The sequence below is a fragment of the Trichosurus vulpecula genome, chromosome 5 (assembly GCF_011100635.1).
Source record: "Trichosurus vulpecula isolate mTriVul1 chromosome 5, mTriVul1.pri, whole genome shotgun sequence".
NCBI lineage: Eukaryota > Metazoa > Chordata > Mammalia > Diprotodontia > Phalangeridae > Trichosurus > Trichosurus vulpecula.
The window spans coordinates 183,205,909-183,218,914 of NC_050577.1; the positions used below are offsets into that span (position 1 = coordinate 183,205,909).

The following is a 13,006-nucleotide window of genomic DNA, read 5'->3' on the forward strand; positions in this document are numbered from 1 at the left end:
TTCCTTTTTATCAGAAGTAATGTTTGTAATTTTTTCCAGTTGTTCAATATCTACCCATTTTTGTCTAACTCGAGAATCCCTCAATAGTCTGAAAATTGTGTTCTCTCCAATATAGACAACCTCTATGAATACTTGGTCTGGTCTAGCTGTTTCTTTTGTCTGTTTTCTTTAGTGCCATTTCTAATCAGTCAGATTCAGCACATTGGGCACAATGATATTAAGAGTTCAAATGTGGTATCTCAATTGTCACCAAAAGCACATTAAGAGTTCAGATGTGGTATCTCTATTACCAACAGCAAAAAGAGTTTCTGGTACAAATACTGACAGATCTTTTCTAATTTTCATGTTTGCTGTCCTTCTAGCTTCATATTAAAATGCTTTTAAGATGCTTGACTGATTCTTAGGACAAATTTTCTTTTTAAATCATTTTACCTTCCACTTCTTCTGTTTTAATGATTCAATTCTATTCATAATCTTCTACCATCTACCTCTAAAAGCTTTTGCAAATGAGTTTCTATCCTCAACCAGTGTTGCCTTTTGGTGCCATGTTTTTGCATGTGACAAGGAGATTAAATATTTGCTGACTGAAATTGACTTATAAACTATACTTGGCTTCCTCATTGTAGCAACTACTTTACATTTTTAAATCTACATAATAAATGGAGATAGTTAATGTTATCATTTGTTCCTTTATTCATTTTCTACGGGGAAAGGGAAATAGCTTGTTTTAATGGGTCAGGCTGAAGCTGTCTGAAATGCATGCCATGTTTTCTCATTTTTACAGTTTTTTCTCATTCAATTTTGATTCTGATCTTCCCTTTAACAAGCTGATGGTCCATATGTACACAGATAATTTATTTAGATATGATTCCCACTGAAAAACAAGTCATTTCCTATTCAGTTAATTTCATTTTTTGTGACATTCTTTGGTATTCTCTATGTCCAGAACCCCCTCAGATTTTCTTCTTTAAGAAAGTGTTAATATATATGTATATATTATAATTAATATATGTCCAGAATCCCCTCAGATTTTTCTTCTTGAAGAAAGTGTTAATATATAGTATAATATTGTGTGTATGTGTGTGTGTGTGTGTGTGTGTGTGTGTGTGTGTATATGTGTATATAATTTATTTTTGCTTTTTGGCAGGGCAATTGGGGTTGAGTGACGTGCCCAAGGTCACACAGCTAGTACATGTGTCAAGTGTCTGGATTTAAACTCGGGTCCTCCTGACTCCAGGGCTGGTGCTCTACTCACTGCGCCACCTAGCTGCCCCTAAGTTTTAAAATATTAGTGAAGCTTCTCTGCTGTCTACTATTGGTCTCTTTTGCACTGAAGTGTTTAGTAAATATTTGTTGATTATGAAAATATATAGCTTTGATGGTGTAAGAAAAAATGTACCTAATTTAATTGCATCTAAAATATTTTATGGGAAAGTTTACATGAATTTTATTAACACTGAGTGAAATATTCACTAAAGAAGCATTTTGAAAATGACCATGCTTCCTATTCCTTTCTATGATGTTTAACCAAATTGTTCTGTGACATACTACAATCTTAAAACATTACCTGAGCGCTGTCTGTATCACGGATTCCTAATACATATGGATTTCCTTCAGATATTAACTTTGGTTTAGCTCCAGCACACAGACACAGTTTTTCATATTTATACTGATTGCCATCTTCTGTTAAAATGCACTGTAAGATTATAAAATAAAGAAAAAGATTATTTTGAGATAAAAGAATTTGGTGGTGGGGGAGGGAGGGAGATTTGGATTCAAATAGTGCCAAAAAAAAAAAAAAACCTTAAAGGAGAAATTCAATTTTAGAATAGCCAAAAAATATAAATTTTCCTTCTAACTGGCACTTGATACTTTTCTATAGCACAGATAGTACATGTAAATGTTTTCGCATTATTTATAATTTTTTTTCCTTTAGCTTTTCATATTTTTTTATTAACTTATAAACAAGGTGATATTAAAATATTTTAAGAAAACCATGAGATTTTGGGATAACTTGCCATACTTACAGTGACAAAAGGACACATTATAAACAAAAGAAAAAACCTCTGCAATTCAGTCATGTTTTAGCTACAGTATCAACAGGTACTGTTGTAAAGGTACTATTTTATTATGTTATTTTCAGTAACATGGACTGAGACTCCCAAAAGTGAATCCGGGAGTATTCTGCTTTATTATGTCATTGGTAGTATCAAAATAAAATTTATGGGAGAAATGAAATGGACAAATAGAATAATTTATAGGTTACTAAATAAGTCTGAGAAAGAATAATAAAATATAAAAAAATTAGCATAAAGACTGGCTCTGTGATTTTATTGGTATAGGAAACTCCTGGAAAGGAAATTCCTTTCACTAACTCAGGTCAGCACCAACTCTGCAACTTGAATAGTAACAGAAAGAAGCCTAGAGCACTGAGAGGTTACATGAATTGAGCAGGGTCACAAAGCCAGTATGTGTCAGAAGTGGGACTCAAATAATAACAAACAAATGTATCTTTAAATTTATGACATTATTTCTGATCCAATAAAAACATATTTGTTTAATAATGCCATGAAACCAACGATCTCAAATGCAACATAAATGCAAAGTTTTGTTTGTTTCTTAAACACAAAATATTAAGGTCAGATAATCTGGGTATTTTATATGATGAAAAATAAAAGTTTGAGACCACAAGAGAGTTTATAAAATGATGATTCACATTTAAGTGCTGGAAGAACCTTTTCATTAGTTTCTGTTAAACTACTGGTATTAGAATATGAATACCCACAAAAGAAAAAGACATTTTCTAATTCATTAAAGAATGTTGAAAAAGGATAAGAACATGTAGACATGAATCCGATACTTTCAAATGGTAATTATTCTGAGTCATTTAAATGCTACAGTACATAACAATCCCCACAATTTTAAAAATATAGTTTTATTTATAATTTCAATTTTAAAAAAGACAATAGATACCAGTCTTAATTATTGTATTTTGGGAGTTATCCTTAAATATAAACATTCATTGACATGTATATTACATAGCAATCTAATATCTGTCACCACTAGAAAGGCAATACCAATTTTAACGGCACTATTTTTAATAATAGCAACCCTCTCCAACCACCAACTTCTATATTTTAAGCTAAAGTTTATTTTTTCCCTCATAGCACGGTTGTATTCAATGAGCTATATTATCCTATCTTTTTTTTAACCTAATTATCTTAGCTTAAAAGAATGTTTGACCCCTCTCCATCCTTTGGTTTCCCCAAAGACCTCATAAATTAGTGTTAATTTTAAAAAAAAATCACACCTAAAGGACCAAGTCATGCCAATTGTATAAGACTGATGACCTCGAAGGAACTGTCATCTCTTCATGGTACTGACTCCCATACTGAGCCTGCAACTCATCCATCAATCAATAAGCACTTAATATGCAACTATTATGTGTTAGGATCCAGGGTTACAAATACAAAAGTGAAACATTTCCTGTCATCAAGAAGCTTACAATCTACTATGAGTATACAACATATTCACAAAGAAATAAGTATCATACAGATACAAAAAATGTACCATGATTATTAGGGGAAGTTTGGCAATTGGCAACCAGAGGAACCAGAAGAGGCCTCTTGAAGGAGGTGGCACTTGAGCCGAGTCTTAAAGGGAGCTAGGGGTTGCAAGAGATGGAGATGAGGAGGAGTACTCCAAGCATGGGGGACAGTTTATGCAAAGGCATAGAAATGGGAAATTAACTGTGATGTATGGAGAGCTGCAAGCAGGTTAGTTTGGCTTAACAGTGAGTGAGAAACTCATGTGTAATCAGAGCAGAAAGACAGACTGGTCAGATTTTGAAGGACTTTAGAAGCCAAACAGAGTCTATATTTTAACCTAATGGCAATGGAGAGCTACTGAGCAGAAAGGTAACACAGTAAAACCTGAACCCTAGGACTACCAATTTGTTACCTGGGTGGAAGATAAATCAGATAGAGTAGATATCATGCAGGGAGACCAAAGAAGACACTGCAACAATAGTCTAGATGAAAGGTGATGAGGGCTTAGAGGTTTACGATCTGTTAGACAGAACCTAAGGAACAACAGAGGGGTCCAAGTATGTAAGGAAAAATGACATTTCCTTTAAGAGAGATGGAAAAGAAGGGGAAAGATGCAGGAGCACACAATGTGTTAGGGACCTTCTTCTAGATTTGCTGAAACTGTGTGGATATCAATGCCACATATGGGCTGCCTGTCCTTCACTCTCTCTTCATGACAAAGCTGCTTTCTTTTCTGGTCATGTCCTTCTGACATCCTTTATGCCACTTCTCTGGCATGATTCTTTGTTAAGAATATGTCAGAATCACCTCATGTCTACTTTTCTATCACCTTTTCAGTAACTCTCAACTTTTAATTCTTTGGAGACTGGTATTCCATGATTTTGTAACTATATAGAATCATGAGAAAAATACTGCTCATAAAAAGCCTAGCCTTGTTATGGAGAAGAGCTATGGGTCATTAAAAGCACTGTACAATTTCCCAAAGCAATTCAGACTATTTTGTTCATCCTGTTCAGTCCTGGCCCCAGTTCATTCTCTACCTTGCAGTGTCTGACCAAGATCCACATCCTTTCACCTGTATATCATAGTTTAGGCAATGGCAATCTTATTTCTCTTAGTTTTTCTTCTAGGGATATTTAGACTGACCTATTGAGTAAACTCAGATCTCATTTAGGAGACTGCAATTTAGGGCTTAAGACTGAACACTGGCATATCCAAGGAGGAATATCTGAAAAACTTCACAAACCATAGGGAATCCCTATTCCATTGGTATTCCTATTGAATATCCTCCTTGAAGATGGCAAACAGATTTGGAAAGTATAGGTTTCCCTGTTTTATGTCTCACTTTAGATTAAAAGTCAAGAGATTTCTTAAAAAAGTCTTCTGTTATATATTTTATTGTTTTTAGTTAGCCCAAATTTTTAATGTTTTTTTTCCTTTACAGCACAGTCATTTTCCACTGTATCTCCAGATCAAACCATCCTTTCCTTTTGACAAAGCAAAGTAATTAAGCAAAGACTCAATTCAATTACATCTTACAACTACACAATATCGTCTCCTATTAGTCACTGAGTTCTAAGCTATGAGGAAGAGGTAAATTTCATTATCTGTTCCCCAAGACTTTCATTGTTTTTTGGTTGCTCAGAATTTTAACAATATTTCATTTACACAATTGTAGTGACTATATATATGTTTTACTCTTGGTTCTGCTTATTTCATTGGGCATCAGTTCACAAAAATCTTCCCATTTTTCTCTGAATTCCTATTTGTGATTTCTTCTTATACATTTATGTTTCATTACATTCATATACTTTAAGCTTTTTCCCCCACTGAGAAAAATAGGAAGATCAAAAGGACTGAAAAGTAGAAATATAAAAGGTAGAATGAAAACAAAACTTTCTACATTAAAAGCCTTACGAAAAATTATCTTACATGCTCTGTCGTCTTGAGCTGCTTTACTCCGGACTTTAAAACCTTAATGTTGGGGAAGTGTTTTTCTAAAATAGTGCTTGGTTGTTCTTCAACATCAAATTCTTCCAATATTTTAGAAACCTGTATGATAATAATTAAATGAATGTTTGACAAATGATTTTCAATTCAAGCATTTATTAAGTAACTACTCTTGTATATGGCAGTGATTAGAAGACTACGACACAAAGGATGAAAAATGACCCAGTCCCTCTCATCTAAGAAACTAACCTGGGGAAACATGTAACTGAATGCAATGTAGAGTGATGGGGGTTAAACAGAGAGAAAGGAAAAAAAGTACTCTAGAAAAATCTGAGGAGAGAAGTGGCACTTGAGCCTAAGGTTGATTCACACGATGATGGCCAAGGTTTTTAGCAGTTGCCTTAGTACAATTACATTGTTATAGACTACCCTTATTATTTGGATAATCAAGTCTGGCCAGGATACGCCCTGTGCCTCCTCCACCACAGAGAGAAGATGAAAGGTAGATGCAAGATGCTGAGGATGCATAGACAAAAATGAAATAGTTCCTTTCCTTAAAGAAATGAAATTTTACTGAAAGAAATGAGAAGGACAAGACACAATATGCACACAGAAAAGTAACTACAAAGCATATACAATGACAGTAAAAGGTGATAAATATAGAATTGTTAACTGCTACAGTGCTTTTAGAGATCCAGGACATTCATATGTGGCTCTTATGCAGTTAAGTAAAAGCAATACAATATACACCCTTAAGTGGCCACTGGGAACTGTGTATTGATTATCTGTCTTCTACAGAAAAAACTATAATACTATGATTGGATTTATAATCAATTTTCATTGTTACACTAAAAATGGTCTTATATGCTTCCTTAAAGTGATGAAAAAATGTGTGAAAGGATAAAGTTGGTTTGATAAAATTTTTCTTCCCTTAACTGCAAAAACTTAGGATAATTCATATATTCACATCTGCATTTATGCATCCTTCATTCAAATGAGCTAAGGAATTTTCCTGAAAAAAGCATTAATGTACATAGCTTAAGAAGAGAAAAAAAGAAGTTGAAAAAAAGAAGTTAAAATAACTAGTCATTATTTTGATTGTCTGGGGTATGCAAATATTTTAAATTCTAAGCAGCAAGCTCAGCATATGAAGTTAACGTGAAAAGAAAATTTGCAAAAATTAGTACCATCAAAATTGTCTTAGCTGTTAAGTTCTAGCATTTTCTTTTGAGTAACACTAAGAAAAGCCATAACAAGTACTCACCTGCTTAAAATTTGTGACTGCTTTAATAACTGGAGAAGCTGTTACCAAAAGAACTTCTTCTGATGGAAAATGAGTAGCCAACTTGCAATGAAAGAGGAGAAAAAAAATCGAAATTAGCATAGGTATTGATATCTGTGGAATGGAAGTATAAGCAATAAAATTTAGGCAAGGGAAGGGAATAAACATTTATTAAGTGCCTACTATGTGCTAGGTATGATGCTAAGCACTTTTTACAAATATTATCTCATTTGGTCCACCACACAACAATTCTGTGAGGCAGGTGCTGTTATTATCCCCATTTTACAGATAAGACAACTGAGGCAAACAGAGGTTAAGTGACTTGTTCAGGGTCACAAAGCTAGTAAGTGTTTGAGGCCAGGTATGAATTCAAGAATTCCTGATTTCAGGCCCAGCACTCTATTCATTGGATCATCAGCTGCCTCAAATATGGGTAGATCTATTTTACCTAGTAAACTAAAAATTTACTCCTGTGTGAGGTAGTGAGAGAATAAAGTGTGAAGGCTTTGCAGGGAATATGTACATATATGTATTTATATCTAAAATGTTTGAGAATCAATATTTAGAGAAAAGGGAAATGGGATAAATTTGAGTCTGTGGGAAACTGATTATTTAGCCTTTAGGAATATCTTTCTCCCCCTCCTTCTTTAGATTTATAGATGTCACTTCAGCTGTGAACAGAATACAAGATAGTGAAAGCTTCCCTATGAATAACTCAGGCAAGGCGATATTCAAAGAGATAATACAAATTTAGTTAGGATGTGAACCTCACCAGGCCTAAGTTTCGTTTTCCTGTAAATCATACGATTTCGGGGAAACCAGATGATATTCTCCTCTCCCCCTCCCCTAGCCTACTTACAAACTACCATCTTAGCATTAAAATTTCCCTATAAGGTAATTCTGTAGTTTCTGTGCCTGTATTGGGTAAAAACTTATTCCTGGTTAGATTGTGAGGCCACAAATGGGAACGGGGGTCCAGCCTCTGGGGTGGGATTTCTTAGAATTGTTTGTACAAGGGTATATATCTCCCTGCTTGTCTTCTCCACCTCACCTCTCTTCACTGCTATCTCCGCCCAGGTAGTGAGAGACTTCATCAAATAAAGCTTCTGTTTATTTTTACTTGAGTCAGTGGTCTTTTGACCCACACACTCCCCTCCACATTCAACAATACATTTTAGACATAAACAACATGAAAGGAAGGAGAAACTGAATTCAATTTAACTCAACAAAAAAAATCATTAAGCATTCTGCTAGGCACTGGTAATTAAAGACAAAATGAAGCGTCCCTGGCAGTCCAGGAACTTACATTCTACTGGGGGAGGGGAAAAAAGACAGGCAAAAGAGAAGTAATTTCAGGAAATAAAATGCTAATAACTTTGGTGGAGTTAGGGGAGGGAATAAGAATAAGCATCATGTAGGTAAAGGCACCTGAGCTGTACTTTGAAGGTAGCTACAGATTCTATGAGGTGCAGGTGAAGTGTGTTCCAGGGCCAGGGGAACATTCTGGCAAAGATAAATTTGGAAGAAGGAATACAGTTTGAGGGGAACAGTTACCAAGCCAGTTCAATAGTCAAACATTGCCTATCAAAACCAGTTATCTTTTCTCAGTTCTTGTCTCCTTTAACATCATCTAACACTGATTACCATGTACTTCTTATTCCTCCTGGCTTCTGGGACATAACACTGTTCCGGTTTTGCCTCTTTACTTTTTGCTTTTCAGTCTCCTTCACTGGCATCTCCCAACCACTTAATGTAGTTATGCCCCAATATTCTGTTTTTGGCCTTCTTTTCTCTATATGTTGTATATATAGTTGGCAATCTCATTCACATGACATTTTGTAATTTGTCCATTTTACATGGGCACAGAGTGGTAGCATTACCAAATACAGTAGTTAGGACAAGGATCTAGTTCAGGGGGTGTAGACTGCCATTTCACTGGTATAGAGAATACTCAAATGAGGAAATTTCCCTCTACCAATGCAGGTTAACACTAGATCTACAACTTATACTCTTGGAGAGCTGCCAAGAGCAAAGAAAGGTTAAATGACCCTTTCTCACTAGACTGTGATTTCCTTGAGAACAGGGACTGTCTTTTACTTTTTTTGTGTCCTGAACTCAGCACAGTGCCTGGCACATAAAAGGTACTTAATAAACATGGTAAAAGTTACACAGGGGCAGCTAGTTGGCACAGTGAGTAGAGCACTGGCCCTGGAGTCAGGAGGACCTGAGTTCAAATTCAGCCTCAGACACTTGACACATGTACTAGCTGTGTGACCTTAGGCAAGTCACTTAACCCCAATTGCCCTGCCAAAAAAACCACAAAACAGTTACACAGCCAATATGAATCAGAGGCAGGACAACTATAACACTTGTATATAAATTACTTTATCTCTTGCAATCATACTCCCCCTTCCACATAGACTGTGCCTACACCTAGTTCAGATCTTAGTCATTTTTTGAGCAAGACTCTTGTACAACTTCCTAAATGACCTACCACCTCTAGTCTTGTTCCTCTCCAATCCTCATCATCTGGTAAAATAAACTGTTAAGGTAGAGGGATGGTTATTCCCTTACTCAAAAACCTTCAGTGGTTACCTACTACCTTTAGCACAAAATAGAAACTTTTCAGGTTAACATTCAAGGTCCTTCATAATTTGGTTCTAACTTACCTTTCCAGTCTTATTTCACATTACTTCCCTTCATGAACTCAAATTATTTCTTGTTCCTTGAACTTGTCCTATATTCTTTCATGTCTGGAATGCTCATCTCTGACTGTGGAAATCTTTTCTTCCTTCCATTCTTAAAAGGAAAAGAAGTGCATATACCACCTACTCCATGAAACACAGCAGACAGAACCCAGTGCCTGGATTTAGGAAAACTCTTCTTCCCAAGTTCAAATCTGACCTCAAATGCTTACTAGCTGTGTGACCCTGGGCAAGTCACTTAACCCTGTTTGCCCTTTGTCAAGGGAAACCCCAAATGGGGAAATGGAGAGTTGGATACAACTGAAACAACATAAAGCCTACCCTAAGCACCTCAGCTAAAAGTGATACCTCCTTCTTCACATTTTCTTAGGGCACACAGACTGGATCTGTTACAGGGATAATGACTGGATATATGGTTTCTTTAGTATATGGAACTCCTGTGTGAGAAAATTCTTCCCAAAGCAGGATGGCATCTTTCATGTAGTTTGTAATCTAATAAGAGATTTGCAGAGAGTTGCCTAGAGCAATTGTGAAGTTAAATGATATGCCCAGGGTCATACAGAAAAAAAGTACTGAAGGACTTAAATCCAAGTCTTCAGGGCCTAGAGGCTGGCTGTCTATCCAATACACCAAGCTACCTTTCTTCATTTACATTATACCTCACTTATTTGTATACATGTGGCCTACCCATTATTAAATTAAAAACTACTTTAGGACAGGGCCTATGTCATTTTTCAGGTTTATATCCATATTCCCTGGTACTGTAGCTTGTAAACAGTTGATACCAAATAAATATTTTTGTTAATAATACAGAAGCAGCTATATTGCAATACAAAAAAAAATGTGTGAATTGTGAGAAAGAAGAAATCATTTCCCTCTGGGCTGATCAGAGAAGATTTTATGGAAGATTTATGATTTCAATTAAATCTCAAAGGATGGGTTGAATTTAAAAGGTAGAGATGGTGTTGTTGCTATGGCAAGAGCAAGGAATAATGTGATAAAAGAAAGATTCAGAGGCAGGAAAGCTTGGTTATATTCACATAATGTAGAATAAATAATTTGGAATAAATTTGGCTGAAGTGTAAACGGAAGTAAATGAAAAGTAAACGAAAGAGCACTGGGAAACCGACAATATTCCCACAGTATCCTCTGGAAATTTAAAGGATTAGTTTAATAAATCTTGCCATTAATGAACTACATAACACACACCCAAACAAGGAAGCATGGTATAGTGAGAAGTGCCAGACTCGGAATCAAGGAAGGCCTGAGCTTAAATCCCACTTATGATGTTCACTTGCTGTGTGACCATAGGCAACTCAGCTAGTTGTCTATACTACCTGTGGTATAGTAGCTGCCTAATACTACCTGTAGTATCTATCTCATAGAGTTGACCTGAGGATCAAATGAAGCACTGTACCAATCTTAAAGCCCTACAGAAATGTCAACTACGGATTTATTTATAAAAACAAAAAGGTATCCTATCCATCATCACCATCACCACCCATCACCACCATCATCAAAGTGTAACCATTAAGTGCCCAACTGCATGTGTAACTCCCACAAGAATTTTTTTTTTTAAATACACAAACTTGTTTCAACTCTCGGTCTATCAGGTTATCTTCAATCATCCATTCGATTAATACGTTAGTGTTCACATCACAGAAAGTGGATGGGGGAACTGTGCTGGAGAGGCGAAGTGACTTCCATATAGTCACAATCAGTAAGAGACAATTTTTGACGGCATGTCTTAGGTATCACAATAGGATGAACGTAAGGTCGAAAAAGATTTAGCACCCATCCACACCCAAAATTCAACTTGCTTAATTAAGTCAGACAAAGCAACTACGGGGATGCTGCTGTTTGTCCAAAGGACGACAAGACTATTCTCTTCCCTACAGACTTCAGGTTCCTGCCTAACGAGAGAAGCCACAAGTCTCCTCTCCCCACGTTTCTGTTACTGGAAAAGCTTCCCAAACAACTGGGGAGTCGAAACCCCACTAAAGGGCTGCCCTCGGCCCCAAAGCTGAAGAAGGAGCCGGTCTTTCCCTCTATTCTACACAACCGTTGGGGTAGGAAATTACCGGCAGCGAGTTAGGTAACCATCAACGATACAACGTTACTGAAGTGTCAGAGTGTGTGCAGAGGACTGTGGTTAGAGCACAAGGGGGTGGAGATTTACATAAATAAAGTACAGTCTTCCACTTCCGGGAAAGAAGCGAACACGACCAGTCTTCGTATAAAGATGGTGCTTTGGGGCGAACCAAGAGCTGAGGGGAGGCGGCAACCTTTGAGGGGGGTGAGGGGGTTAACCACAGGGGCTCGTAAAGGCGGGGGCGGGGGGCCTCCGTGCTCTGCTCAGGGCCGGGGCTCGTCCTGCTCTGCTCTCTCACCTGCTCCGCACAGGTGACGCCCGCGATGCCCCCGCCGACCACCACGAACCTCGCCGCCAGAGAAGGGCCCGCGGCCGCCATGTCCGCTCTCCCCAGCCTAGCTCGGGAGTTTCTCAAAGAGAGACCGTTGGTAGTTGCCGCTCCAGGGGAAGCATTTGCAGCCGGCCGGCACGTTTCCGGCGCCGAGGCGGAAGAAGCTCTTCCTACGGAGCGCAAGAGTGCTCAAACTTACTCGCTTCTATTTGCTTTCGGCGAGACCACGGGTGGGGGTGGGGGGAGGGGGAGGACCGACTGGTTATGTGAGAGCTCCGACCTTGGGAAGGTGGCAGGCTGGTGGTCTGTTCTAGATGCCCAAATAGATTTACTTTTTGAGGGTTTTTGTTTTTGATTTCTTGATTCCTGTCGTTGCATTTCAGAGTTTCTACTTAAGCTCAACTATCTTCCTCAGGAATTCTTGAAAGTCTTTTATTCTATTAAAGTTCTATTTTCCTCCCACAATAAGATATTGTGAACTGTTTTTTGTAAAGTATTATGAACTAAAGGACCAAAAAAAGGGCATTTCTTTGCTCACAGTAGAACATGAAAAGAGGATTATATATGAAATAATAAATCTCCATTTCACACCACTCGCCTTTTTTTTTTTGTTAAAGTGCCTAGCAAATTCTACATGTTCCTTTCAAAACTTCCATTCTTATCTGTGCTTCCTCCTTAACTCCCTTCCGTTTAGTGAATTAAAAAAGTTTAAATGGCTATTTTGGGGGGAGTGGCATCGGTATTGCTACTCCCCATCTCTAATCACATGAGAAAAAAAAAGGAGGCAAATCACCCTTGTTATAAATAAGCACAGTCAAACAAAACAAATCCGCATAGTGGCCAGATCAAAATATGTATATATAGCTCTGTACCTTGTGTCCATCTCCCCTCCGTCTGGAGGTGGGTAATATGCTTCAGTATAGATTCTTTGGAGACATGGTGGGCCATTGCTTTGGTCAGCGTTCTGAAGCCTTAATGATGTTCTCTAAGAAATTGTTTTCTGTTGGCTCACTTCACTCCACATCAATTCATGCTCCCCAGGATTCTCTGAAATCTCCTTTCTCCATCCCTTATGGTGTAGTAATAATATTACATTAA

The 13,006-nt window shown here is 37.3% G+C and overlaps 1 protein-coding gene across 1 annotated transcript in view; it reads right to left on the reverse strand.

Annotated features, from left to right (window-relative positions):
* The window catches only part of PYROXD1 (pyridine nucleotide-disulphide oxidoreductase domain 1), a 37,943-nt gene extending 25,915 nt beyond the window's left edge, over positions 1-12,028 (reverse strand). The window contains exons 1-4 of the mRNA XM_036759100.1: positions 11,876-12,028; positions 6,763-6,843; positions 5,481-5,600; positions 1,568-1,696 (exon numbers count right to left, since the gene is read on the reverse strand). Of these exons, the coding sequence (XP_036614995.1) occupies positions 1,568-1,696; positions 5,481-5,600; positions 6,763-6,843; positions 11,876-11,956 (411 nt within the window). The 5' untranslated portion in view covers positions 11,957-12,028. The remainder of the gene's footprint in view (positions 1-1,567; positions 1,697-5,480; positions 5,601-6,762; positions 6,844-11,875) is intronic.
* Between the last annotated feature and the right edge of the window lie 978 nt (positions 12,029-13,006).